The sequence below is a fragment of the Poecilia mexicana genome, unplaced genomic scaffold, assembly GCF_051168715.1.
Source record: "Poecilia mexicana isolate PSO_F unplaced genomic scaffold, ASM5116871v1 scaffold_6, whole genome shotgun sequence".
Lineage (NCBI taxonomy): Eukaryota > Metazoa > Chordata > Actinopteri > Cyprinodontiformes > Poeciliidae > Poecilia > Poecilia mexicana.
In genome coordinates, this window is record NW_028263375.1 from 14873847 (window position 1) to 14900930 (window position 27084).

General features: G+C 37.3%; 1 protein-coding gene across 1 annotated transcript; it reads left to right on the top strand.

The window, feature by feature from the left end:
- On the top strand, positions 1-26844 carry sema3ab (sema domain, immunoglobulin domain (Ig), short basic domain, secreted, (semaphorin) 3Ab). Its single transcript, XM_014994492.2, has 17 exons — positions 1-1047; positions 10395-10555; positions 10955-11017; positions 13236-13355; positions 14894-14984; positions 15707-15826; positions 17759-17901; positions 19242-19356; positions 19453-19522; positions 19643-19787; positions 19901-20120; positions 20209-20300; positions 20391-20432; positions 21091-21248; positions 22080-22147; positions 23066-23211; positions 23538-26844. Exons 1-17 carry the CDS (start codon positions 930-932, stop codon positions 24069-24071), a joined length of 2406 nt encoding a protein of 801 aa, XP_014849978.2. The 5' UTR covers positions 1-929; the 3' UTR covers positions 24072-26844.
- The last annotated feature ends 240 nt before the right edge of the window (positions 26845-27084 follow it).

A 27084-nucleotide genomic window follows, 5' to 3' on the forward strand; every position in this document is an offset into this window, starting at 1 on the left:
AATCTTAGAGTCTTCCAAAATGTTTTTTTTCACTCTTTTTGACCTTTTTTCTTGCACTCAGTCATTGTTTCCAACACAACTAACAGTTTTCCTTTCACTCATGCTATCTTTGCTCGCTCTTACTCCTCTGCCGCCTACACTACACTTTCTGTATTTCTCATTCCCCCACCACCACCCGTCTCTCTCTCTCTCTCCTCCTCTCTCTCTCCCCCTCTCCTTTCCTCTACACTCTGACTCTAGTGTTTGCCTCAGCTGTTCTCAGTTGCACTGGGTGCCTGGTGGTGTTGTGACAGAGCTGTGCTGCATTGAGTGAGACTAAACTACCTCAACGGAGCGCTAAGTAGAGTGGGAGACAAAAAGAAGCCAAACCATTGAGGACTCACCAGGCAGATGGGATGAACAGCTGAAACAATTTGGACCAGTTTTACTTTTTGTGGCTAAAGGTGCGGCCAAGTCACATCATGGATAGGCTAAACACCTACATTCTGCTTAGATGTCAAAAGTGAAAGGTAGTCAAAACATAATTAGATTCTCTTAGCATTTAATGTGTTTATTGTCAGATTGTTACAGATTGTTCTGTTAAGTTTGCAGCAAGGAGTCTAGAAATCACAGTTCCAGAGGCAGCAGCCCATAAACCTAACTCCCCTGTGCTGGATTCTACTCTTCTTTAGTTGGACTCTAATTTTGGCTTTGACCTGTGGAACAGGAAAAGTTTTTTTTTGTCTTTTTTTTTTTTTTTTTTTTTGCTCTGGCAGGACTTGTTATGAGGCAACCTGGACTGACTCACCAGCATTTCTTTGTACTTACTGGACAACAGGAGTGTTTCTTACACTGCCACCGTTTCCTTCCAAACCCGGTCTGAGATTGCCTGGCCAGGGGGTTGTTTATTTAAAGGACTTATCTGGATTTTTTTTTTTTGCCTCAGGACCATGGGGATTCTCTGGGGTGCCATAACACTTCTGTGTGGGGTAGCTGTGCTCAGAACGGAGGGCAGCGGACGCACACAAACCAAAAATAACGTGCCCCGGCTAAAACTCTCCTATAAAGGTACGTCTGACATTTCTACTATCATTTCCCTGTTTCCATTGTTTTCTGCTTTGTAAAACTTATGAACATTTCTTTAGCTTTACCAAATTCATGTGTTTCAAACAGGGTGTGAGATTGTTAAACTCTTCTGAAAAATAAAATTACAAATTATAAATTCTTTACTGAGTAAGCGAATAACTTTATGATCGAGACTTTTACTAATATGGGCAATCGATGTGCATTAGTTCTGCTTTATAAAATATAAAGCAGGTTGTGTTGAATTTGTATAAGTGAATATTGCTTAAACCTTTTCTGTGCAACCCCTTTTCACTTGAAATAACTAGATTCGTCTCACCATGCTTCAATGACGAGCTTGTTGCCATGTTCAAAATGATTACATTATGACACAGCAATTACCAGAAACTAATTAATTTCACATGTTGATAATTAATTAGTTAGACTTATCACTCCAATAAGATTTTCACTTAGTTGAAGAAAATCCCTCAACATGCCTGACCTGCCAGCTCTATGTGTCTCTGATGCTAAGCAGTTTGTTATAGAAGATCAATGCCTTCATAAATTTATCCCTGTTTTGATCAACTGCTGTTGTTTATTTTGCAATGGAAAAAAGGGAGATTCCCAGGCTGCATCATTTGTCCTTCTCTCACATTTTTTTTATTTTATTTAATTTTGCTGAATGTCATTTTTTTCTGCTCCATTCTCTCCTACATGGTAATTATACTCAGATGAATGGCGAACGGTCTGTTTCAGCAGATGGCTGTACCAAAGTGAAATGTTCTTCGCTTAGCGCTGGGGGATCCATAATTATAGACACGAGTGTGCCCGTACGCAGACACACTTGCATGCATAAATACGTTGCCATCTGCAGAAAGCAAATGATACCTGCAAGGGTATCAGTCATTTGAAACCACATGCTGTCAGTTTGGTGAAACATGCCCATACACTGAAATCTCTATTGGAAGCCCCTCAGGTAGCAATTTGGCCAGCTTGCTTATTTGGGCTGCAGTCTCCACTTTTAATATTTGATTCTGCCTTAATTTGAATTTTGGCTGCGGGGGGCAACACTTTGCTTCCCCATGCTGACTGGGGAGTTTTAATCTAAGTGTAGTCAGCAGGTACTTACTGTGCTGTGAAAAAAGTATTTGCCCCTTATATAGATCTCTCCTATTATTGCTTTTTCTCACATTTAAATGCTTCAGGACATAAAACAAATCCTAATATCAGATAGCATATATATATATATATATATATATATATATATATATATATATATATATACATAGATGATTAAAATCTGCTACAGAGTGTTTGGTTTTTGAGTTTGAGTCCATTTAAGTACATGCTAGAGCATCTTAGTTTTAGAGTCCAAAATTTAACTAGTTTTTTTTATGTTTCAGAGAGGCGGACTTTATGGTCATTTCAGGTAATTGTCCTGCTGTATTACTCAAGCACGCTTCAGCTTAAGGTCGGAAACTAGTGGCTTGACAAAGTCCTTAAGGATTTTTGGGTAGAGAAGACAAACTGTGGTTCCAACAGTTTTCAGCTTCCGAGACCATAGCTCTGCCACCACTCTTGACTGCTGGCATTTTTCTTTCTTGTGTTAGTTTTTTGCAAGATGTAATGGGATGCAAACCCTCCAAGACACGCATACCACTTTTGTCTCACCAGTCCAGTAAAATTTTTCCAAAACTGACCTTAACTTTGATAAGTGAGGCTTGCAATGGTTTTGATGTTCCGGGTTCTCTGGTGAATCTCCTGCATGAGTCGTCAATGTACTAATGGAGTAATTTGTGTACGCCAGTTATTAGTGGAAGTAGGTGATTCATGTTTCTGGATGCTGGCCGCTCTTCACTGATAGGCCTATTACTGGATTTGAGATCAGATGACTATCGTGTGTCACATATGCGGCATTGCTTTGCATTGAGCCAGGAATATTGATGGTCAGGAAAATAACACAATCACACAAACAATCTAAAAAAGAGAAGTTCAGTTCACAAAAGTAAAGCACTGGGGAAAAGAAGTGAGATTTCTTCTTTTCTGGGGAAAATAAGTGATTTTGAGTTGTTTTTCAGCATTATTTCCCTTTGCTGTGGAACATTCCAGCCACTGTAATTTCTGAAAGTTCAATTAATGACAAAAACCGGACTGCCTGGATAAATAACAGTCATCAAAAGGAATAGAATATATCATAAAGTATACAGAATAAAGTATATCTCCTGGTAATTACCAGTATGTAAAACTAAATTAATTGTCCAACTCAAAAAAATAATTTCTTTCAGTCTTTTCTCGCATCTTGACAGAACTGACAGACACTAAACTGTTTATAGATTTATATCAAGGGAGATTACACATTTCACGTATCAAAGTATCAGCAATTTTTTTTCGCTTTAATTTTAGCCATACTTTGTAGAAGTTGGACAAGAAATAAAGGCTCTACCATTTTTGTGACAATTTCATGCTCATTCTGCATCAGACCAGTAATTACGAAAGACGTCTGCAGGTGTGCGTCGCAAGCAATAGCAGCTAACAGGTGATTTTTCCATCCAGTGTGCAATACATCAGTGGTGCTCACCAAGCTTGCATGACTCGTTGTGGTTGTCAACAAATCCATGAGAAGTGTCAGGAAATTTTGTAGCCAATTACATGTTTCTCCTTAGTACTTTTTTTTTTGTTTGTTTGTTTTTTGTTATAATTATAATTTCTTTGTTAGATATCAAAATATACTTGATCTGAAACTTTTCATTGTAACAATGAAACAAAACTAGAAGAAATCTGGATGGACAAATACTTCTTCGTGCTGTTTTCGTTGTATAGTGTCCATGTGTCCAATCTGGCGCAAATCTGGTTTGAATGGTCTAGTATTTCGACTTATCTGGCAATCACATGAAAAACCACATGAAATCAGTTGATCACAAGTTGTTCATTTCATGCTTATAAATTTTGTTCCACCAGCGAGAAGCAAATCGACATCACTCATTGAAAAAGCCAGAACATTCACCTGGGTGAGAGGATGTCAAGTCCTTAGGGCAGCAGCATCTGATCAGTCACACATGAGATGGAGAGGTGAAGGAGCTCTGACCTCTACAGGTCACGGAGAACACCGGGAACATATTTAACGTTGAAACTATGTGTGTGTGTGAGCAAAAATCTGCAAATGTGTCACTTCCTGACTCTTCAGTCCTCTGAACACAACGTAGAAGTGAACCCTCCCACCAGCAATCTACATACAAATATACCACCCCCTACTGCATAGCAAGACACATAATTGTTGAGTTTATGGAGTTTATGGATTAAAACTGATCTTTAGAAATAAGGTATCTAATATGCATTAGGAGAAATAATGTTGCTACATGACTGCAACATAAAATCCAACTGTATTAACAACTGGTGATGATGAGGATGTGTGAGGAGGGAGCTGGGGGACTAAAAGTGAACTGCAGATTCAAACACTTAATGTGTTGTATGTTATGCTTGGGCATATATTGCTTCTGAGGTGTACTCGCACCCCGTGGATGAATTGGTCCTTTGGGGGGAGCAAAGAGGGATTTATAGTTTTGAGGTTTGTGGGTCACAAGAACCAAAAGCACATGTTGTTAGCTGTCAAGAGCGACACTTCAGTTTGTAGGTTGTGGTTGCTCTGCCAAAAGAGCACTTTTCTTCTTTCCCCTCCATCACTTGCATACCTTTAGTCAAGCAGAGCCCAGAACTTGCATCAAAAAGCACACAGTCTTGCTCTTAAATACCAGAGGGCAAAAAGAGCAATGAACTGAAAATGAAAACCACATTCCTCTGCAACAGTAAGGCATTTTTTTTGTTCCTTGTTTTCACTGCAGTGTAAAATAACCCTTGACCAGAACTGGAGTATGTAGAAGTTCTCCAAAAACACCCTTCATCCATACGCGCATTGAAAATATCACAGTGGAGTTGGGTTTCCCGAGGCGTGTACAATAGTCTGAGAGATAAAACATTACTCTTCTTGAGATTTGAGATTTGTGAGGTGTACTCGCTCTCTTGCGTTCCCCAGATTTTGCCCTAATAATCTGAAAACATGGTGAGCATTTGTTTCACAGTATTCTGGTTTTTGCTTTAGATTTACCTCTGGGGACTTTCAGATCAGTCTTTATGCCAGTTCTGATTGAAATCATGAACACTGTACAGTAAGAAGACAGTTTCAGCCTGTTTGAGAATGCTTACACAATCATGACTGCCAAAGGATATTGGCTCACAAGTGAATGTATAATATGAGACACGTGAAAAAGGACAAAGACAGAATAGCAACTCCCAACTAAAATATTTGATGGTTTATGAAGTAAAAGTAAGCCATTATACATTATTAATAATTCAATTAATAGTATTGCACAGTTTAAAAGATGGTTTCAAAACGTGTAGAAGTCTTTACAAGAATTTAATTGAAAGCATAATGATATTGAATTACTGTTGAATATTGCTGTGGGGATACTGGATAACATTTGAAAAATGTGTAGTAAAGCAAGAGCGGTTTGGATTGTTTCAGAAAAGAAGCTTGTTTGCTTTCTTACCTGGTAAATGACCTCACTGACGCTTTGTGGTGTTTTCCCTAAGCTATTAGGGAATCTGTGGCTGCAGAGTATGTAAAATAACTCAATGAAATGTTTTTTCTATATATAATTTTGCTCTTAAACATGTTGTAGTGCACTTGAACACCTTCAATTTGAGCTGAAATAACTCCTTATATCCAAGTTCCTCCAAATTGTCTATAGGTTTAATTAAAGTCATTTCTTACTCCACATGTTGCCCCAAGGCCACGACTTTGTACATGGCTTAGTCAGTTATTATTTTGGATAATTTTGTCTGAAGACCTGCTAAAGCATGTTAATGTACTTATGGATAACCTTATACGTATAAATAACCTTCTAGATAAAGTCATAAAAATGTTAGATAATTAATAATTTGTCATATTGATAGAGACAAACGTTGATTGTAAATGAGTCATGAGTTACTATGTAAAAAGTGATAGCTTCTTGAGAGTTTTGGAAATTACAAAGTTCTCACTGTCAAAAAAAGTCTTAGAAAAATCATGACATTTATTTTTATTAATTAATCCTTTACAGATCTTAATATACTAAATGTACAATGTATGCAAAAGTGTTAAAAAACAGTGTTGGTTTTACATTATAGCTCAGGAATTATATTCAAAACTACATTGTCTGTGCCTTACAAAGCACTTAGATAACACTCCCTATGCCCTCCAGAGAAAGCAGAATAGAGAAAGACAGGAAGAATGTAGGGTAAAAGATTTTATTTATACCAGTCTCTCAAGGGAATGTTGGTTCTTTGCATCCATTCCATCTGCCCCCTTATTGTGCTTTCTCTTTGTCTCTTGCTTTCTATTTCTGACTCCTCTTTGTCTCACTCTGAATAAAAGAGGAATGTTGATTAAATATTGGTTTTACTATTTACTAATAACTTTATGTTTCTTCCTTGAGAAAAAAAAATATTAAGACACAACATGTGCAATTGCATGAACAGTTGCACATGTTTTTTTTTATTTCAGTTATAGGGTGTAACAGAACAGTTTGCAGGAGTACACTGGACACATTTTAGAAGGCACTCATTTACACACCCACCTGCTTGATTGGTCATTTCTTCCTGTTTGCTACTGTGAAACTATCTGTTGGAACAGAAATTCAACCAAAACAGGTTTTGTGTAGGATCATAAATTCAGGCTCTTGGTTTTATAGTTGCAGCTTAAACAGCAGCAAAATAAATGCTTCTTTATGCATGAATACCCACGTTTATCCAGGGGGGACGCTGGTTGAGACATGTATAGGCCACTACCTGTAGAGCGACATGGGAACATCCTTTTTTTTTTTTCCTATAACTCACAACCAGCCAGCTTGATAAACATACATTACACACTTCCACACACAATTCCCTAAGTGTATCTGTCTCTGGCTGATTGGGTTCTAATAACTTAGCTGTAGTCTCTGTTGAATGGTTTGTTGCCATGGACACTTCTCCCATGGATAATTTTGCAAAAACCAGTGAGGTGTGTATGGAGGGTGGAAAAGGTGATGTGGTCCTCTGCTCTTTCATACAAGAACTTGATAAGCGCAGCCATTGTGTGAACATTTTTTTTTCCTTACATCAATCAATGTGCTGTTTAATTTGAATATGTGTTTTCAGATGTTCTCTGTATTTTCTCAGTCAAAGTTGCAGAAAAGCTACTGTAAAAACAACATGAACTCCTTCAGAGAGAGTACCATGAAATGGGAGCAGTTATATAAAAAGCAGAGATTTGTTTATGTAAACCAAAATAACTAATGAAACTGTTTCCCTCCCCACCCGTAGAGCTTTTTCCAAAGGATTTACATGCAAGCAGAAAAGAAATATCTCTTGAAGAAGTCAGTAATTAGACTATAACAAACTGCATACTGGTCACAAAAGAACTGGAAACTGAGTTAATCTACACAGTGATTAGGACACACCACATTTCTTGGACTTTCCATCTAAAACCCAATTCTAGTCACTACCTGCTGCTTCGAAATGAGATTTTAAAATATGAGATATAGTATTAGCTTTTGCAATGATTATTCTGTGACATTGCCATCAACCATTTTTACGCTGTTGGTACGGATGATTAGATGGATGTATGGATTTTTTATGGTAACATATTTAGGTTTTCTTCTGTTTCATTTTGCTCAGTTGCCCTGCTGTTGATTTTTTCCAGTTTTTTAGCTTGTCTGATTGTTGATTAATAATTTAATTGTGTACCCTTTTATTATTGTTTGCCACTTTTAATTGGTAGGTCTATTATAATTTACCTGCTGTTTTATAATTTGTCTTATTTTTATGTATATGGTTTTATTTTTATTTTTTTATTTTTATTTTTTATGTTTGCTGTGCCTTTAGATTGTTAGTAATTTGGACAGGTAGTTGATTAGCCTGGTTAAAAAAACAGACCTTATGCTTTGCTTTGTATGTGGTGAACATATGTGTGAACCCTCAGCTATTGAGAAATGATTGCATGCTGGAGACATAGACTCTTAATCGTTAACATTTGGCCGTGATGATGTAATGCTACAAAGTTTACCTGGAGATGCCTGCAGTGCAAACAAACAAGACGGATGTTAATGTTAGTTCAGTGTGTGGAAGTGTGGCCAACGTGGACACGTTTTACCTCTTACTTCCATTTCCTCAGCTGCCATTGCCAAACTATGACCATGGCAGACTACAATTATTAAACGAATGTCCTCATTCACATCTTAATTTTCTGTTCACTGACTGGCCTGTTTCAAATTCAACCAGAGAAATCCTTCTCAATCGTAGAAAGCCAAGCTGGAACACTGAAGTAGATGAGAATCAATTGCGTAGGAAGGTAATGGCCAGGGTGGTAGTTGATATTTGATGTTATTTTTTTATTTTCTATGTTTTGTTACTCTCTTGGTTAGTTGTATATTTTTAGGTTTAGTAATTTATTTGTGTTTGACATTGGCCTGTTTGTTTGTTGGTGTATTCATTAAATAAACTTTTCTTTATTGGTTAGTTAGTTGTTTAATTTGCTGGATAGTTCATTCATAACTCTATTGGTTGTTCTATTTAATAAATAAGTGGAATGAAATAATTTTTTGTAAAATTATACATTTTTGTATCAGGTTCTTCACAATTGCAACCTTTTTTAACTGACGGAGCGGTACCTTTTTTACTTTACTGAACTGAGGTGCTTATAAAACTGGCTGTGTCTGTATAAAACAGACAATGACATTCAAAGATAACAAGCATATCTTTCAGTTTACAGTATCCAAACAGTGAGTGTATTAGTTGGAATAGGAAGGTAGAAGTCCTGAATTCTGTCCAACATAAATGTTTTTGAAGGAAACTGAAGAAGTCAGCTCATGCAAGGCATCCCAGTGGTATGCAGAAAAATGCCACACTGGAGAGCAGGTACAAAAGCAACTAGCTGCTGCTATCAGAGGCAATAAAAACACAATATCAGGGTTATTCTTCTAAGCAGTTATTTTTGAATATTCTTAACCCTTGTGCGTGCGAGGACTGAGGCAAATGATACAAGTTTTACATGTGTGGGGTCGGTTGGACCCCAATTCTAAACACAAGGGTTGAAGCTTCTGTAAAAATCTAAATTTTAAATATGTAAATAAGTTTAAAACACATTAATGTTGTTATTGTAAATTCTCAATATTATTCTATCCTTTTTTCAGTTTCCCAAGAATGGGAAAATAAATAAAATACATAAACTATTTTTTTATTTATTTCAAGTCTATAAACTGACATTGCTGACTTTGTGTCTGAAAAATGCTTATCAGAATGGACAAGCTGTTAAATAAGTAAAGTAGTCAGTGTGACGCTCTCTCTTCTGTGATGGTTTTTATCTCTTACGTCAATTTTTCTTCATCTTGTCTGTCTGTCTCTCGGGCTCTGACATACTTCAGAGTAGAGGGCATTCTCTTCTAAAACATTTATGAGTGATTCTGTTTGTTCCTTCTTTTCTTACTATGAAATAAAGAGATAAATGTAGAGGATGGTGGAGGAAGGATTTTTTTTTTTTTTACAGTGCTTCCAGAACTTTCTGCAGTTTTGGGGTGGTGGCCAGTTGAAGGGGGGAGTTCTTGTCTGGGATTACTTTATTGGCAAGAACGGATTGTCACGAGAAAAAAACAAAAATGCTGTGTGTTTCTTTGTGTGCCTTTCGATGTTACATTAAACAGTATCACAATCGCTGTCTCAGATGTGACTTATGGGTCAGTAATTGAATTAAAGATGTTAGGCAAGTCTTGCTGTCTTTTGAGGAGACACTAAATAATAAAATTAAGTTTTAAAAAGCTATCTGAAGAGTATTATAAAGTCTCCTAACAACTGATGTGCTTAAGGAAAATATTGCCATTTGATCTGAAGATTAGAAGAGTTTCACAACGTCTCCCTGTTAGTCCGTGTTCTTCTGCCTGGCAGCTCCCATTACAGTTACATCTCCATGTAGACAGTCTGCCTTTTGGCATCTAGTCCTGGCTGTACCTGTTGAATCCACATTTACTTGGCAGACGCTCCCCATCTTTTAACTTGGCTTGTGCGTGCATTTTTTGGGGGGGTTAAAATAAACTTATGAGAAGAGCAGCAGCATGCCTGTAAAAATAATTTTCTCTAAAAACAAAACAAACAAAAACAAACAGAAGGTTTAGTGTAGATGTGTCATTTTTGCATCTGATATATTTTATGTGTAAACAAAACCCCACTGTATTTAAGATGTTCTTAGGATTCCTTTAAATTCAGTGAGTTTTGACTTTCCTGATTTTATTGTGATATATATATATTTTAATCATTGTAGCATACTGATCTTATTTTTCTCTCCACAGAGATGTTGGAGACCAACAACCTTGTGACATTTGAAGGCCTAGCTAACAGTTCGGGTTACCACACTCTCTTGTTGGATGAAGAGAAAGGAAGGCTCCTGGTGGGAGCCAAGGACCACATCTTTTCTTTTAACCTCCTGAACATAAGCAAAGACAAAGCACAGGTAAAGCATATGATTTGGAGCCCACGTACCTGCCAGTTCATTTTATTTCTGACTTTGAATCTGTTTCGGACCAGCCTATTTGCCTCGAACCAGAGTGCTGGCTTCAGGTATCTTAGGATTCTTATCTCCGAATCGAAAGAAAAAGTGCTTCATGTATATTTCAGACGAGGGCTGTCTCACGCAGTCAGGCACTGTTCCAGACATGTTAGCTGCACTCTGCACACCTGGGTGAATCATGTCGTAAATTGAAACAAAGTGGAGAACAGACTGCTTTGTGACCCCTTCAACTCTCATAAACACACTTCCATGCACACAAGCTGTAAATCACCAACACAAGAAATGATTCTGAGTGCAGGGAAATGCTTTTCTGTCTTCACAGAAACTATGTTTGTATTGCAGATTCCCTGGACTGCTTCTCCCACTAAAAGAGATGAATGCAAGTGGGCAGGGAAAGATCTCCTGGTAAGAGCAAAAGGCATCCAGCTAACATGCGGATTCTTTTCATGGGAACCTATGAATATCTATTTTACGACTTTCACCAAAACCCAGACTTTCATTGTTTTTCTGTTTTGGATCATTTCTCCTTGTCTGTTGAAAAAATGTCTTACACAGTTACTATAAGCCTACTTAAGATGTAGAGTCATCACTGAGATCCTTAATTAAGCCAAAAGAATCTGGAAGTCAAACCTTTAGAATTCTTTGTTCCTTTGGTTTCCTTTTATTGTTTGTTTTTGTAGTTTTAACTAGATTACGGCGGCCTTGAACCACATCAATAAATCACTAAGCACAACCACAAATTACAAAAAGCACAACATATTTAAATACATAACAGCATTAACTAAACACAACTACAAATTAAGAAAACACATTAACTAAACACAACTACAAATTAAGAAAACACATTAACTAAACACAACTACAAATTAAGAAAACACATTAACTAAACACAACTACAACTTAAGAAAACGCATTAACTAAACACAACTACAAATTAAGAAAACGCATTAACTAAACACAACTACAAATTAAGAAAACACATTAACTAAACACAACTACAAATTAAGAAAACACAACAAAAAGGAAGACATAGGTACCAGCAGGAAACCTAAGAGAGAGCAGATTGGACAACACTACATGGCTTTAGAACTAGAAATTATTCTGGCTTTAGCACATTTGTTGATCATATGAATTTTGCAGGTGATACACATGTAGCTACCGCTATCCAAGAACATTTTGAGTCGGGACATATTATGAAGCTCAGCTTCATTCTTTTTCACAGTTTGGGCCTATCTAAACAAAGAGAGAGCAACTATCAGAAAATATTCCATCATCCAATCATCAATGCCTCAGCTTTCCCACTGAGCCCTACCTCCTCTGTTTTGTTAATGTTGCTGTGTTTTCTTAATTTGAAATTATACTTAATTAATGTTGTGTTTTTTTTTTTATATATATGTTGTGTTTTTCTATTCATAGCTGTGTTTAGAGATTTGAAGTGGTTTGCACTAAAGGGCCACCGTAGATTATTATCTGTTACTAGAATTTCTGTTGATTTAATTTATAATGTTAATAATTGTAAACCTCATGATAAGGTTGTGATTTTCAGATTAAAATAAAACGATAATTTAAAAACCAGGACTTTATTTGTTTAGAACAAAAGTGAATATTTAAGATGAGTACAAATATAAAGTCAATTTGGATAAAAATCACAGAATACATCACAATCCCATGGCTCTTGGTAAAAATGTCTCAGTTTTCAGAAACCCCAGTGTAAATACACTTACTGTTTTGAATCTGCTTTCCTTCAAGTAGCATGTTTGTTGTTCATCTTTCAAAGGCCCTTGGGCAAAAAGCTTGGATGTAAGACCATACTGATGCTGTTTGTGGTTTAGATTTTTTTCACTAGAATAGGGCAAGTGCCTCTGGCGGTCAGTTCGCCTGCCTGTGCTGCGGAGCAGAAGGGCAGTGAAGTCTTCTGTGTGTTTTCTGTAAACGATTTGAAATGTATAAGGAGGCATCCTGAGGGATGGTTATCTTTTATAGAGCTAGATGAGAGTGAGGGGGAGAGAAAAGGAAAGGCTATCCACAAATATCACATCATAGTCTAAAACAAACATTTCTACAATGTAGTGAGGAACAAAAGAGGATTGATGGATGTTTGACGTTCAGAAACATAGTTGAAATGCGAGCATAACTGAAATATTAAAAATATTTCATAAATACCAATGAATATAAGGTGGTACACACTATAGTACTATTGTATGCACAATTAAGTTATGGATATGATTGTCATGCAAATATATGTACAACAGCAGCAGCTGAGTTTGAAGATAAAGTTCAACACATAATAAAACTTCAGATTTCAGGAGGCATCCTCTGAAATCCCAGCAGTAATTCACTTTATATTTACAGCTGAAAGACTAAACTATTGTAAAACAAACAGCAGACAAAACAAAAAAGAAAAAAAAAGAAACTATGAGAAAAGCAGACAAAAGTGCAAATGTCCTGTTGCTTGAATCACTTAAGAGAAATTAAAGAGGAAAATTGACTTTTTGTATGAATAAATTTAAACTTGCTGTAATTTGTGTTCAATTTTAAACCCAACACATTAAAATGTTCAGAAACTGCAACACAATAATTACTGTGAAACAATTTTGTTTGCTCTCTGTCTTTCCCTCATCAGAGAGAGTGTGCACATTTCATCAAGGTACTGCAACCTTTCAACCAGAGCCACTTCTATGTTTGTGGGACAGGAGCCTTCCACCCTGTATGCTCCTATCTGGAGGTGGGCAAGAAACCAGAGGTACAGCTTAAATTTCTGTTCTTGTCCATATCTACTGCCACACACAACACAAATACACACAGGAAAAGACTAGACAGGCTTTATGTTTTAGCTAGTTGTCAGTATTTCAGATTCTTTTTGGTCATGTTTACATGGAGATGTTGTAACAACTAAATATAAACAGGTTTGGTTCAATAAAATAAGAAAAAAGCTTAAAAGAACATTAAACACCACATATCAGTTCATTTCTCTGGTGAACTACTGCGGTGTTAGACAGTGTATGTTTACATGAAAGTCTGTGCATACTGCTCATTTAAATTTGAGAAATGAGAATTACTCTCCTCTCCTCCAAATGCCAGACCTATAAATGTGAGTTTCCCACTAATTGGGCAGCTATTTACGGACCATTAGGGGAAGGAAATGTCCCTGAGAAACGCCATCAACTCTGCGTGGATCATAAAGTAGAAATGCAATTGATTAGTGCTGAGGTCACTGAGTCACAGTGGTTAGAAATGTTGTCTTCGGTTCTATTAAATGGCATTATGCTGCTGGTACCGTAGTATATAAGCCGCTACTTTTTTCCCACGCTTTGAACCATGCGGCTTTTTTCTGTGGATTTCTTTCAACCACCAGGGGGCTCTTTAGCAGGAAGTGAATCATTGGTAGTCAAAATTGGAAACCAAAGAAGAAAGTGCTAATTTTAATTTAGAACAAGCGCATGCTAGCAGCAGGGCTGAACATTTTTTCAAACTCATATGCAACTTTTAAGTTGTTTGTGGGACAGGAGCCTTCCACCCTGTATGCTCCTATCTGGAGGTGGGCAAGAAACCAGAGGTACAGCTTAAATTTCTATCGATCTGGCAGTACAGGAGGGAAATAGAGCCGCTGCACGTAAACTCGGCGTGAACGAATCCATGGTTCGGGGTTCCAGAGCAGATTTATTGCTTATGTAAAACCGAGATCGGCGGAGATACCAGCAGCTTATAGCCCGGTGCGGCTTATATTTTGGACAAAAGTGGTAGCTATATATTCATAAAATATTGCTACTGTAATTGCATGAAAGGTGGGTTCTTCAAAATATTCTGTTTTTTTCTTTCTTTTTTTTTTTTTTTAGATTTCGCAGTTTTCCTTTTTTCATAGCTATGCACTGTTTTATGCTGGTGTGTCACATAAACTCCCAGTTACATTAATTGAAGCTTGTGTTTGTAACATGTTTGTAACAAGTTCAAAAGGTTTGAAAACTGCACACTATAGACAACACATTTAGCTATGTCTTCAGTGCGTATGCAAGGAAATGTCTGACAAAAGCAAATGTCAAACATCATATGACTCAACATTTGAGCTCAAATCTGTAAATAAAAGAAAAAGTGATGTTAAAACCCTCCACAAAGATTTCACAAGAAAGTACTGTGTCATGAAGTGTTGACAGCAACCGGAGAAAACTGTTTCTACGGGAGCTCTTGTTTTGTGTGTGGAATTTACATGGGCAGGAAGCTACTGTCTGTGTTTGATAGCATGCTGTAATACCTCACTGATTTTCTGTCTTTATGTGTATACAGGATGGTGTTTTCAGACTGGCGCCCCATGTAGAAAATGGCAGAGGGAAGAGTCCCTATGACCCTAAGCTTCTCACCGCTTCAAGGCTAATTGGTGAGTTTATGGAAAGATACGGAGTGCATGTGTGCAATAAATCCCTGTGAAGCCCCGTGCCTTGCTCTTTCATTTCAGTGGGAACACGGCGTGTGACGTCAATGTAAATAGCAGAACAGGAACATCCTTCGCTGCTTTGTATTTACACACTTAGAACCTCTCATTGGCAGGACTGTAAACTTTATTTCAGTCTGCATCTACAACATTTAAATGGTGCACATGTGTGGTCAATGGTACCGAGTCTATTTTGCTCTAATTCGCCATCCTCCCATTTTCTGGCAAATAAAGCAGGGGTGCATGAGCATGGTATTTCTCTTTACCCCCAATTATGTGTGATCATATTGTGTTATACCACCTCATTTACCCAAGCAGATGGCTATTTTCCAGCCCATCACCCCTTATCTCCTCTCCCCTTTTTCTCTCCTTTCTCACCAGCATTATTATGTACTCCCCTTGTCTCACACTTCTGTTCTCTCCCCCAGCATCTGACCCACCATCCGTTCATCCTGTCCTCACCTCCTTTCTCTGCCCTGCCTTCTGTTTTAATGTCGATTTCACACTCCCGATGTTTGTTATGTCTTTTTTCACCGTGGATGTGAAATCTACCTTTGCTGCTAAGCCCCCGCTCAATTCCTCGGATTTCTGAACAGAACCCACGGGGAAAAGCAGGCGGCCTCGTCTCATGTTACTGTGTTAACACTAATCAATCCTCTCCCTCTCAGATGGGGAGCTGTATGCTGGAACATCAGCCGACTTCATGGGGCGGGACTTTGCCATCTTTCGCACTCTTGGCAAACATCATCCTATCAGAACAGAGCAACACGACTCCAGGTGGCTAAATGGTACGTTTGGAGGACCCTGTGCCTTGATTTGTCTCTTAGCTTCAGTGTTAATAAGCTACCTTGAATAATAACTGCAGCATTTTGAGGGTTAATTTTTCTGTTCTCCAATTCATACTTCCATATCATGCTACACATCACCATATCATCTGTGTTAACCATGAGGAAACCGCTTCATGGCCTTGTCTTTAAACCTTTGGTATAATTTTCTTTGAAGGTGAACTTTTGTCTGAATTCATAGAGATACATAGTTACAATATAAACAGCAAACAAAACTACTCACATTTTTAATTAGTATTTCTATATTACCATCTAAACTTTCTTTTAAAAACCAAAATTGTAATAAATCTACATTATCCTAAATCCTCACATTTTGTGCCTGTGCTTCCAACATTCACCGTGAGCTTGGGAATCTTGGACTGTAATGTGTGCATCTAATGGACTGAGACTCCAGTCCAACAGGCTCAATTTATTTTTGATATGGAAAAATTGAACTTTATGATACTGTGAATGAATTAACAATTACACCATTCCTAACAATACTTTTGAATTAATATGACACATGCTGATATTTTGGTTAGCTATATTGTGCCGCCATACTCCTGAACAGACCAAAAGAACTAAACAATATCTGGATGGCAGATTCTGATTATGTAAGATGCTCCCTAACCTTATAGATTGAGTTGCTTTACAGCTAAATTATACGTGATATATGAAAGAATATGAAAATAATTTTCTAAATGGACTTATCATGGTAATTTTTTTACTTCACAAAAGCCTGGAATTTTAACAGGCAAGCGTAGAGTTTTGAAAGTCGGTGAGTATTACATTAGTTTTCCAGACTCGTTCTAGCTGAGGAGCACCAGCCTGTCTCCATGTGAGTCAAAATACTGCCTTTCATACGCAAAGCATGAAGAATAATATGTATTGTTTCAGCCTCTCCACGTTTCAGTTTTAATACAATTTCTTTTTATTATTCCAGACACCATGCAGGCCAGAGGCACATGTCTGAGTTCTGTAGTTGTTATTATAAATCTAAGTCCCTAGGTTAGTCTGAGCAGTGGAGGATATATGCTCTAGTATTTTCTTTGTCTGGCTTTTTATGATATTTGTTTTCTGCTTCATCTTTTCCACCCTTCCTGTCTGATACTTCATAAGTATGTGCATGGGTACATGATTATGTTGTTAAATGAGGAAGTAAGTTTCGAAAAATGCACAACATCAGTCCTGGCAAATGTGAGCTGGATGCAAGTAGTGACACAGCGCTTCATCACATTATCATCCGCCTAAGCAGTTTTAATAAGTGATTAATAAACTTTTGAAATATTTCACAGATGGAATTAGATCAAAAATAGTCTCTGAGATTATGCTTTTACAAGTGATGAAGTTAGCATGTCACTGGTAGGCAGCGCTCTTGCAAATTCGTCGCCGGTTTGCGCCATCTGCAGACCTAACCTTCACTGCCGAAAATGGTTCTACTTTGCTTGATTAGGGAAAAAGACTAACCCAAAACCAACGTTAGAACATTTTAATAGATCACTGATATTCTAATTATTTAACTGTTTCTGTCCATGACTATTATCTGTCCTACACAGAGATCATGTTCAGTTGAAGTGACTTAATCTGAATGAGTTAGCAGAAGTGAACTCTCAGGTGAAGAAAGGTGGGGCTAAATCATATATAAATATAAATCATATTTAAAATATCTATTTTTTGCTACTTGAAAAGAATAATAAGAACTGAGAGAAACTATATTCATTTATAAATACTTTAGAGAGTGATTAGGCTGAGCAGAAATAAACACAAGTGTGCATCCCCACTTTCAAAACTGAGAGAACGTCTGTTCCTTTAGCTCCTGTATCCAGGGGCCTATGTATGGACTTTTTTATAAAATATTAAGTGAATAAATCTTTGACACTAACTTGTCCCTTCTAGATCCTAGATTTGTAGGTGTCCATCTGATCCCAGAAAATGACAATCCAGAGGATGACAAAATCTACCTGTTCTTCAGAGAGAATGCTATGGATGGAGAACATGCTGGAAAAGCCACATATGCTCGCATTGGACAGCTCTGCAAAGTAAGTATACACATAGGCATGTATACATTAAGGCAGGTCATCAAACAGGAAAAGTAAATCAAAAATACCACTTTCAACAAAGGCACAAACACAATCTCAAGCAGTTTGAGAAACAGCTTTGGGGTCTAATAAAAAAAACAAAACAAAACAAGCAAAAATAAAAAAAAACCCTTGACTGTTAAATGAGTTGCTTTCCATGCTGATATCTTTCAGAATCTGTAATTATTTTCAGCATAAAAAGCTTAGGTTGTGTTGTATGTTGTGCAATCGCCTCTAAAGAGAGGGACTGAAACCCGAGAGAGAGTCGAAATGTCACCGGAACGTGATAGGCTGTGATGGCAGCAATGCCGCCCCAGTTCTGACTCTGCTACCTCTGAGCTCGAGTGTCAGATTTCAAGGTCCACATCCTTCAAAATCAGTATATTTCAGATCTGAAGTCCAGCCTTAAACCCCTGTTTATTGCAGATCAGCCTTCCTTTATAACAGCCTGATCACCAAGAATGTTTGGAATCTGCTGTCCTCAGCAGAAGACAATCCTTTCATTATGCGAGTTGTGGTAATAATTTGAACCCATGCACATTTGCACAGATTTTAATTTGCTGCTATAAATCAGCTTACATGGAATGCGTTTGTATGAGGGAGCACAACGTGAATTTATGTTTGCGTGCTGCTTTAAGGAAACAAACACCTCTCACTGAAGTTTGAGAGTTTGCTAGTCTTCTAACTCTAAAACACCTAGAAAGCTTTTTGTCACTAAAACAGAATTTAAGAATTAGGCTTCAAATCCTCCAAGATGAATAGATTTACCACGTACTTTGTGGACCATTTTTACTTCTACTGGAATTTGACACTAAGTTGAATTTTTATTGGAGATTTATTATTCATAGATCAACATTTTGTGGGCAGTTAACGATAAAGAGGTTTTTGTAAAAATATTTTTACTAATTTGTATTTTACTTCAGGATTTATAATTAATTATTTTGCATTTAAGAAAAAAAAAACATTCCAATTTTTTTTTGTAGCCTTCTTGCCTTGGGTGGTCATAATTTTCTGCGACAGCTCGTAGGACAGAGTTTTCCTATCTTGAAACAATAACAAAGCTTTTAAACAGTCTTTTGCATCTTGTGTTACCAATTAATGTAATATTATATAACTTGACAAAGGCTACAATACCAGACATTAAAAGTAAGTTTCTAAACAGTTTTTTTTGCATTTTCTCCGCTACATTTAGACTTAATGTTTTATGCAGATCAAGAAAGTTAGTTTGTTCCAAACATTTAACACAAGGGTGTTACATGTAAACCACTTATCTGAAATATAACATGTAATGTGTCTTTTAGAATGACCTTGGGGGCCACAGGAGCCTAGTGAATAAGTGGACAACTTTCTTGAAAGCCCGACTGATTTGCTCTGTGCCGGGCAGTAATGGGATAGACACACATTTTGATGAACTACGTGAGTGCTTTCTTCTTATCGCATGAATAAGATTAATCAACATTTGTTTTGGTGCAGAAAATCTGTAATCTGTTTTCACCTTTGTTTTGGTTTTAGAGGACGTCTTTCTCATAAGCACCAAGGATCCTAAGAGCCCAGTAATCTATGGAGTGTTTACAACTTCCAGGTAGATAAAGTATTTTACAGGAGATAAAAGGCTTTATATATAATGTATATATAAATATATTTATTGTGGTTTATGAGCACATGTTTTATTTGTTATTCTCATTTCTTGTTTTCTGTACAGCAATGTCTTTAAAGGTTCAGCGGTGTGTATGTACAGCATGGCAGACATAAGAAGAGCTTTCTTGGGTCCATATGCTCATAGGGACGGACCCAGCTATCAGTGGGTCCCCTTTCAGGGGCGTGTACCCTACCCCCGGCCCGGCACGGTGAGTCCGTAGCTCTGTTTACTGAGCTTAGAGCCCAACAGGACTCCCTTTGATTTGTCTTTCTTTAATAGTTAATATTATGTTGTTGTTTTTTTTTTTTTCCTTCAATGCAGTGCCCTAGCAAAACATTTGGTGGATTTGACACAACCAAGGACCTTCCTGACGAAGTGGTCACTTTTGCCAGAAGTCACCCAGCCATGTTTAATCCTGTCTATCCAATTAATAATAAACCAATAATAGTCAAAACAGATGTAGACTACCAGTTCACTAAAATGGTAGTGGATAAGGTGGAAGCTGAAGATGGCCTGTATGATGTTATGTTCATCGGCACAGGTAAAGAAAAAAAAAAAAATTAAGACAACTCTGCAAAGCTAAATGGATAACAGTCACAAAAGTGTGAGCTTTTTCTGTGCCTTCTCAGACATGGGAACAGTTCTGAAAGTTGTAGCCATCCCAAGAAATTCATGGCATGACCTGGAAGAAGTGTTATTGGAAGAAATGACTGTATTCAGAGTAAGTTGTTCTCCGTGTCACCCGGTAATACTTTTTTGGAAACATTGGAATCAACACTCTCTGTAAGCTTCCCCTTCTTTCATTTTTTAGGAACCAGTTGCAATTACAGCCATGGAACTTTCAACGAAACAGGTACAGATTTATATTCATCATATTTATATATATGATCTAAACATAAGCATGGGCAGTTTGGTTTTCACAAAGAATAACGTGAACGACCTGTGCGATAATGGCCTTTGACGACTGTTTATGCATGACGGTTGTTTTGAGAAAACCTGCCCGTAAAGTTTTTTTTTTTTTTTTTTTTTTTTTTTCTCAGATGTAATACGCCTTCAGGGCAAAGAGACAGAACAAAGAGATCTTTGTTTCCACTATTTAAAGACTTTGAGATAAGCTCCCATCTCATCACATAAACAAAACTAAATTGCTGGCTTTCCAGTGACAGTTAGCTTGTAAGCTGAAGTGACAGGGAGATGAAAACAAGCCAACTAATTGACAGGTAGGAGGGGGGGGCTGAACAATTCTCCCTAAATAGTCGACCAACATTTTTAAGACCTTCGTGAAGGATTTTGTTACTTGAAAAACTATACTGCTCACATGAACTATACTGCTCACCTGAACTTGGCTTTATTTGCACTATATTATATATTATATAAATTACAATAGGTAGGAAATATTTTACAATTAAAAATGTACAACACTCCCCCTGATCTAAAAATACCCCACTGAACTTTGTTTACCAAATCATGAGTAATGTAAGATTGACCATCTGATTCCTTTCTCTTTATAGCAACAACTCTATCTTGGATCAGACATCGGTGTGTCTCAGATGCCTCTACACCGTTGTGAGGTTTATGGAAAAGCCTGTGCTGAATGCTGCTTGGCGAGGGACCCTTACTGTGCATGGGATGGCGCAGAATGCTCCAGATACTTTCCAATGGCAAAGAGGTAGCACAAACAAACTTTTATTTATGTCTTACCATCTCATGAACATGTTCTGCAGTGAAGCCAGTCAAAATACTTAAATACTTAAAAGCTGATAGTACTTATTAGTCGATCTTGCTCCAGAAATAAGTTAATGAGATTTTGCACAGTTCTGATGTAATGCTGTCATTGATGCAAATGTAATTATTTATTTAACTATTGCTTCTCAGGAAGAGTGTCTTTGTTATGTTTGGCAAAGAAAACTGTGGACCTTTATGTTCTGTCATTCTGAAATCAACAAGAACGTTAACATAGTGAAAGTAAACCTTTATTTGATTTGTTTTCCTTACTTATTTTCCCACAGTTAGTTAGACTCCAGCATTTGAAATTTAATGGCATTGTGGTCAACATGGCAGCTCAGTCATCATCACACAATCTCAGATTTAGAACAATATAAAGAAGATGGGCGGATCTCGCCAGTTTGCTTCCCGCGTTTCCATAGCTGCTTCAAATATTTGTGTACAGAAAATATCCTGGAGGTGGTGTCTGATAATAATCCAGATCTTCCTAAGCATCTGTACTCCAGAAAGATGACAGCTTGGAGTGATTGATTTATGTTAAATTCCATCATTCACACCCCGTAATTAAAGTATTTCAGCTAAGCCATGGGTTGCCTGCTGTTTATCTGTTTATGTTGGCCTGCAGTTTCGCTGCACACCCAAAAATCATTCAAACACATGCCTGCACACACACACACACACACGCACACACACACACGCAAATACGTGTGCTCAAACTTTCAAAGTGGGTGTTTCTGTTGACTCATGAAAGTTGTTTATGCTTGTGTTTCTCCAGGAGAACAAGAAGGCAAGATATCAGGAACGGAGACCCACTCACCCAGTGCTCAGATCTGCAGCAACAAGGTCCTTAAAGAAGAAAACATTTAATTGTGATATTAATTGGCAATTCTAACGAGCAGAGATTTTATTCCTTGACGAAACCAAAACTGGAATCTCAGTTTGGTGTTTTATCCATATTTTTCATATTCTGGTGGTGTGAAAATCAACACTGGTTCATGTGAGACTAGTAATTAGCATAGTCAAGATTCCCTCAGGCCTCTGCGCTGTTAGCGAGGCCTCTAGTATGCCGACATGTTTCTTGATTCAAAGTCAAGATTCATTTTCTGCTTTAATATTATCATTGCCTCAATTACATATTTTTTTCTTCTCTTACTTAGGAAGAAGATCATTAAACCCTAACAGTACACAAGCAATGAACTGTTTTCTGCAACACTGTTGACTGCACATTTTGGCCAAAATATAAAACTAAACACATTGCAAAGAAAACAACTGTAAATGTATCTCTTAATATAAAATTACTGCAAAATTAACTCGTGAAAATATTTCAAACATTTTGCGCTGACAGACACATATTTTCTGAACAAAATCAATTATCTGCTGAAATAAAATTATTTCAGTTCAATTCATCCCTAAGCAAATAGATGCCCACATTTTGCCTCATCATGCATTCATTTCATACCAGTGAGCAGTTTTGTAGCAACTTAACTTGCGGCATATCAGTTTTTATTTCTTTGTACTTTCAATAATTATCTTGATAAACAGTCAGAAAAATGTAATCAGATTTAAATTATTTGTGTTATTAATTTATGTTGTCATTAAAATGGTAACATTTGATTTAATTATATAATCTTGTCAGAAAACGCAGAGTGTGTTCCTTTTGTTGTTGACTCACTTTTACCAATTAACATATTCAGAGATACCTATGAGAAAATCCCCAAAACAATCACTAAATCTAGTTAAAATCTTTTTTTTTTTTACCAGATGAACTCAGCGGACAGGCAACCATCCTCGATAGAACCGTCTATGGTGTGGAAAATAGCAGCACTTTCCTCGAATGTGTGCCCAAGTCCCAGAGAGCCACTACATACTGGCAGTATCAGCGCTCCGCTGATGACCGCAAACAGGAAGTAAGCATCCTTTGCTCATCTTATCCTTAAACATTCTGTTTTGTTTTAATTTTCTCAGAGACACTTAGCTTGCAGAGCAGATAAATAGTAATAAATAATTCCATAATATGAAGACGTTTGAATAAATTATTAGGAAACACATCTTATCATTGCTTAATACCACTGCTGACTCAAATAAAATCCAGTTTATGAAATTAAAAAGAGAACAATGAGCAGCACGGCCGATTAGATTCTTGTGCCACAGTAAATGTTAATAGCTAATTTTAATGTTCCAAAGTTTCTCATTCGCTCCGTCTCTTATCGCTTCCAATTTTCTCACTGCTCAGATCAAGTCAGAGGAGCGTTTCGTTCGAACAGAACAAGGTCTTCTGATCCGCACTCTTGACAAGAAGGATTCAGGCATCTATCTGTGCCAGGCAGTGGAACATGGCTTCATGCAGATAGTTTTAAAGGTTCACCTTGAAGTGATTGACGCAGAGCGGCTGGAGGATCTTTTGCATCGCGATGAAGATACAGCTACCACTGTCCCAGCTCAGGACTTTTCCTTGTCCAGAGAAACTCCCAGTCAAAAGCTTTGGTACAGGGACTTTCTGTCTTTAGTCAATCACCCAACTCTGAATAGTGTCGACGACTTCTGTGATCAAGTTTGGAAAAGAGAGAGAAAGCACAAGCGACAGAAAGCTCACCATGTCCAAAAAGTGCAAACACACCATCAGCAGCAGCAGCAGCAGGCTGCACCGAGCTCTCACAGCAACATGCATGCTCAAGGCCTGGCATCCAAGTGGAAGCACCTTCAAGAACGACAGAAGGGTCGTAACCGCAGGACCCACGAACTGGAACGAGCCCCTCGCAGTGTCTGACCCGTAACGGTTTGACTTTGACCACGACTCTTCAGATCACTCCCGGATCACATTCTGTATACCTGAAACTATTTGTTTTTTGAAACATACATATCCTACACACACTGAACAGAAAATAAATAAATAAATGCTGCTCTTATCTGCAAACTAGTGTGATCTAAGCGTGGGCAGTTTTGTTTACAGCCCACGGGGGAAAAAAAAAAAGAAAAAAAAAAGGATGCTGTTGTATCATCGAAGACCATTGGAGCATATCATCTCTGCTGGCCTCTGTGACATGAACAATGCAGAGCGGTAGGGCCACTCCGCACAAAACGATGGACAAATGTGACCATCCTGTAGACGTGACTGGCAATGAGATGTGGTCATCGTAATGTAGTTAGGTGATGTTTCTAAGTTTGCAAAATGCCTAAAATAACTAAAACTATATACTGTATTTTACCTCACGCAACAATGAGACCGGGCGAAGTTGTTTATGAGTATGAGTGAACTTGCAAGTTCATTACATCAACAAGTTACACAGTTCAAAAAATGCAATGAGAATTAAAGTGCATTACAAAAGTATTTATACTCCATAAAGTTTTCCACATTTAGTCATCTCGTAATCAAAACATCTATTTATTTTAGTAAGCATTCTTCTAATGAATAAATAGTACTGCATAATTTGAAGTGTAAGGAAAAAGATACATGTTCTAATAGGTTTTGTTCAAGGAAAGATATATCTACTGCATTTTGCTCCCATGGGGAAGAAATGTTGAAGGTCTCTTACAACATTTTTTCCCTATTCATCCTATTAATGCCAGATGTTGTGTGTTATGTGTCTAAAAATGTCCAGTTGTCCTGTTGACATATTCTCCCATGAGCTGCTTATCTCTGCAGCTCCTTCAAACATACTATTGGCCTCTTTGCTGCTTTACTAATTCACCCTCTTCTTCCCTGACCTATTCATTTGTGCAAACGGCCATGTCTTTTTAGCTATCCAGTTGGTGCCATAATCTCTAAATCTTTTGGATAATGTATAAAACGTTGCATACTCTGACTTTGCCTTAATCATTTACATAACTTTATTCCTGACTTGTCTGATATATTTTTTGATCTTCATGTCTGTGCTCTAATGTTCTCTACCTCTGAGAAAACCTCTGAGGCATTTACAGAACCATTGTATTCACATGAGATAAAATCATACTATCAAATTTAACGCAGGATAAGCTTTTTAGGTTTACATTTTTAAACAAAATTAAAATCATGTATCTTCTTCCTTCTACTTTTTCATTCTGCTCTACTTACAAAAAGTGCTAATGTGGTGAATGTTGACACTTGTAACGTCACATAGCGATGTGGAAAGGTTCAGTGAGTATAAATACTTTTCCAAGGTGATTTATCAAGCAATTCAATAAACAATTAGTTTTGAATTAGTCAGTGTTAAATGCCTGAGAACTGCAACTGAATATCATTGGTTATCATGGGTTCTCCAATGCAACTCCTGTCAGCATGTGTAAATACTGTATTCTATAATAATCTTATCACAAGAAAGGGAATGAATTTCAATTATCTAGTTTGTGTTACTTGCCCAAAGTAGAAATCTACTTATGAAAAAAATAGTTTGCAGAACATTTGTAAACAGGAAAGTTTTGTACTCGTATGTGTGTTTATGTGTCCGTGCCCTAGATAAGCTTCCTAGACAAAGAGATTTTATTATTTTTCATCTGAACCGTTCCAATTTTAGCATTTTGAAAGCCGCATTGTCTCACTTTCCAAAATGCTGAGCAGAGTTCTTCCATGTTTATTTAATTATTCTGTCAGTCTGCTTTGTTTCTGCACCCGTGCATATTTAATGTTAAACATTTCTGTACATTGTGATATATTATAAGCAGGTATTTCTTTTTTCTAACTTGTTTCTGTTTCTGGACCACTTAGGTAAAAATAAAAATAAATTTTATCACATGTAGAAGATGTTAAGCATTTTATTAGTTATCACATGCATTAAATATCAAATGCATTGGGCAATATGCCAGTATACGGTAATGTACTTTTAACACATCCATATTTTATGCAGACATTGCAGTGTAACACAGTACATTCACTGCATGTAGCATAATAAAATTGACTAAAACCATCACTGAACAGTGCACAAACACAAACCCTGAATGTAACTGTGAAAAATAAAATACTATGGTCTATGTTAATCAACTATACCACTGTGTAGTAGTGCATGTGAATACTGGTGTAGTGTTCTTGTTCTACTATAGCGATGATGAACTAGTCTAATGTTGTCACCTTTAAGCTGTTTCTTGCTTATGCTGTAGTACACAATAAGAGCGATTTGAAAAAATGCCTTCCTGCTTCTGTTAATACTCCAAGCAGTGTACATGTTATAAACAGGAACTCAACAAGATTTCCCCATGGATCCCAGTCTCCACATGCCAGCTTATCTAACAATGGACAATGATCATTTTCGCTTTGCACAAACATTGCCCTGTCAGATGACTGCAACTCTGTGGAAGCTTCATCCACGTTTGGAAGGAAGATGAGAAGCCGCTGAAAGCGTCCTTGGGAGATTTTTCAGTCTCAAAATGAATGAGACAAGTAGAGTGGTGGATGCGCGTGTGATAAGATTATCGTTATGAGGAGGAAATATATGGGGCCTGTCAGATGAACAGTGGGAGTGAGGAAATTAAGTGCTGCTGTTGCTGATTTTTGGCATGATGTATTCTACTGATGTAATAAATGTCTCTTCATGAAATGCTGCATTCATTAAATCTGGTTTTGATAGTTATAGGACGTTTATACCGTTCTTGTCCTTTCTGTGTCAATGAAACCAAAGTGAACAAACTCAGAAAATGTTGCATCCAGTGAAATAGTTCATTCCTGCAAAAGTATGCATTTAATTATTTCCTTATATTTAATGTTATGAACAAAAATGCGCCTCTCGTCCGTTAGCAGCTAGAGATGGGCACCAGCACCCCTCACGGCCCCGATGCAGTAAGGGTGTAAGACGATGGATGGATGAGTGAAC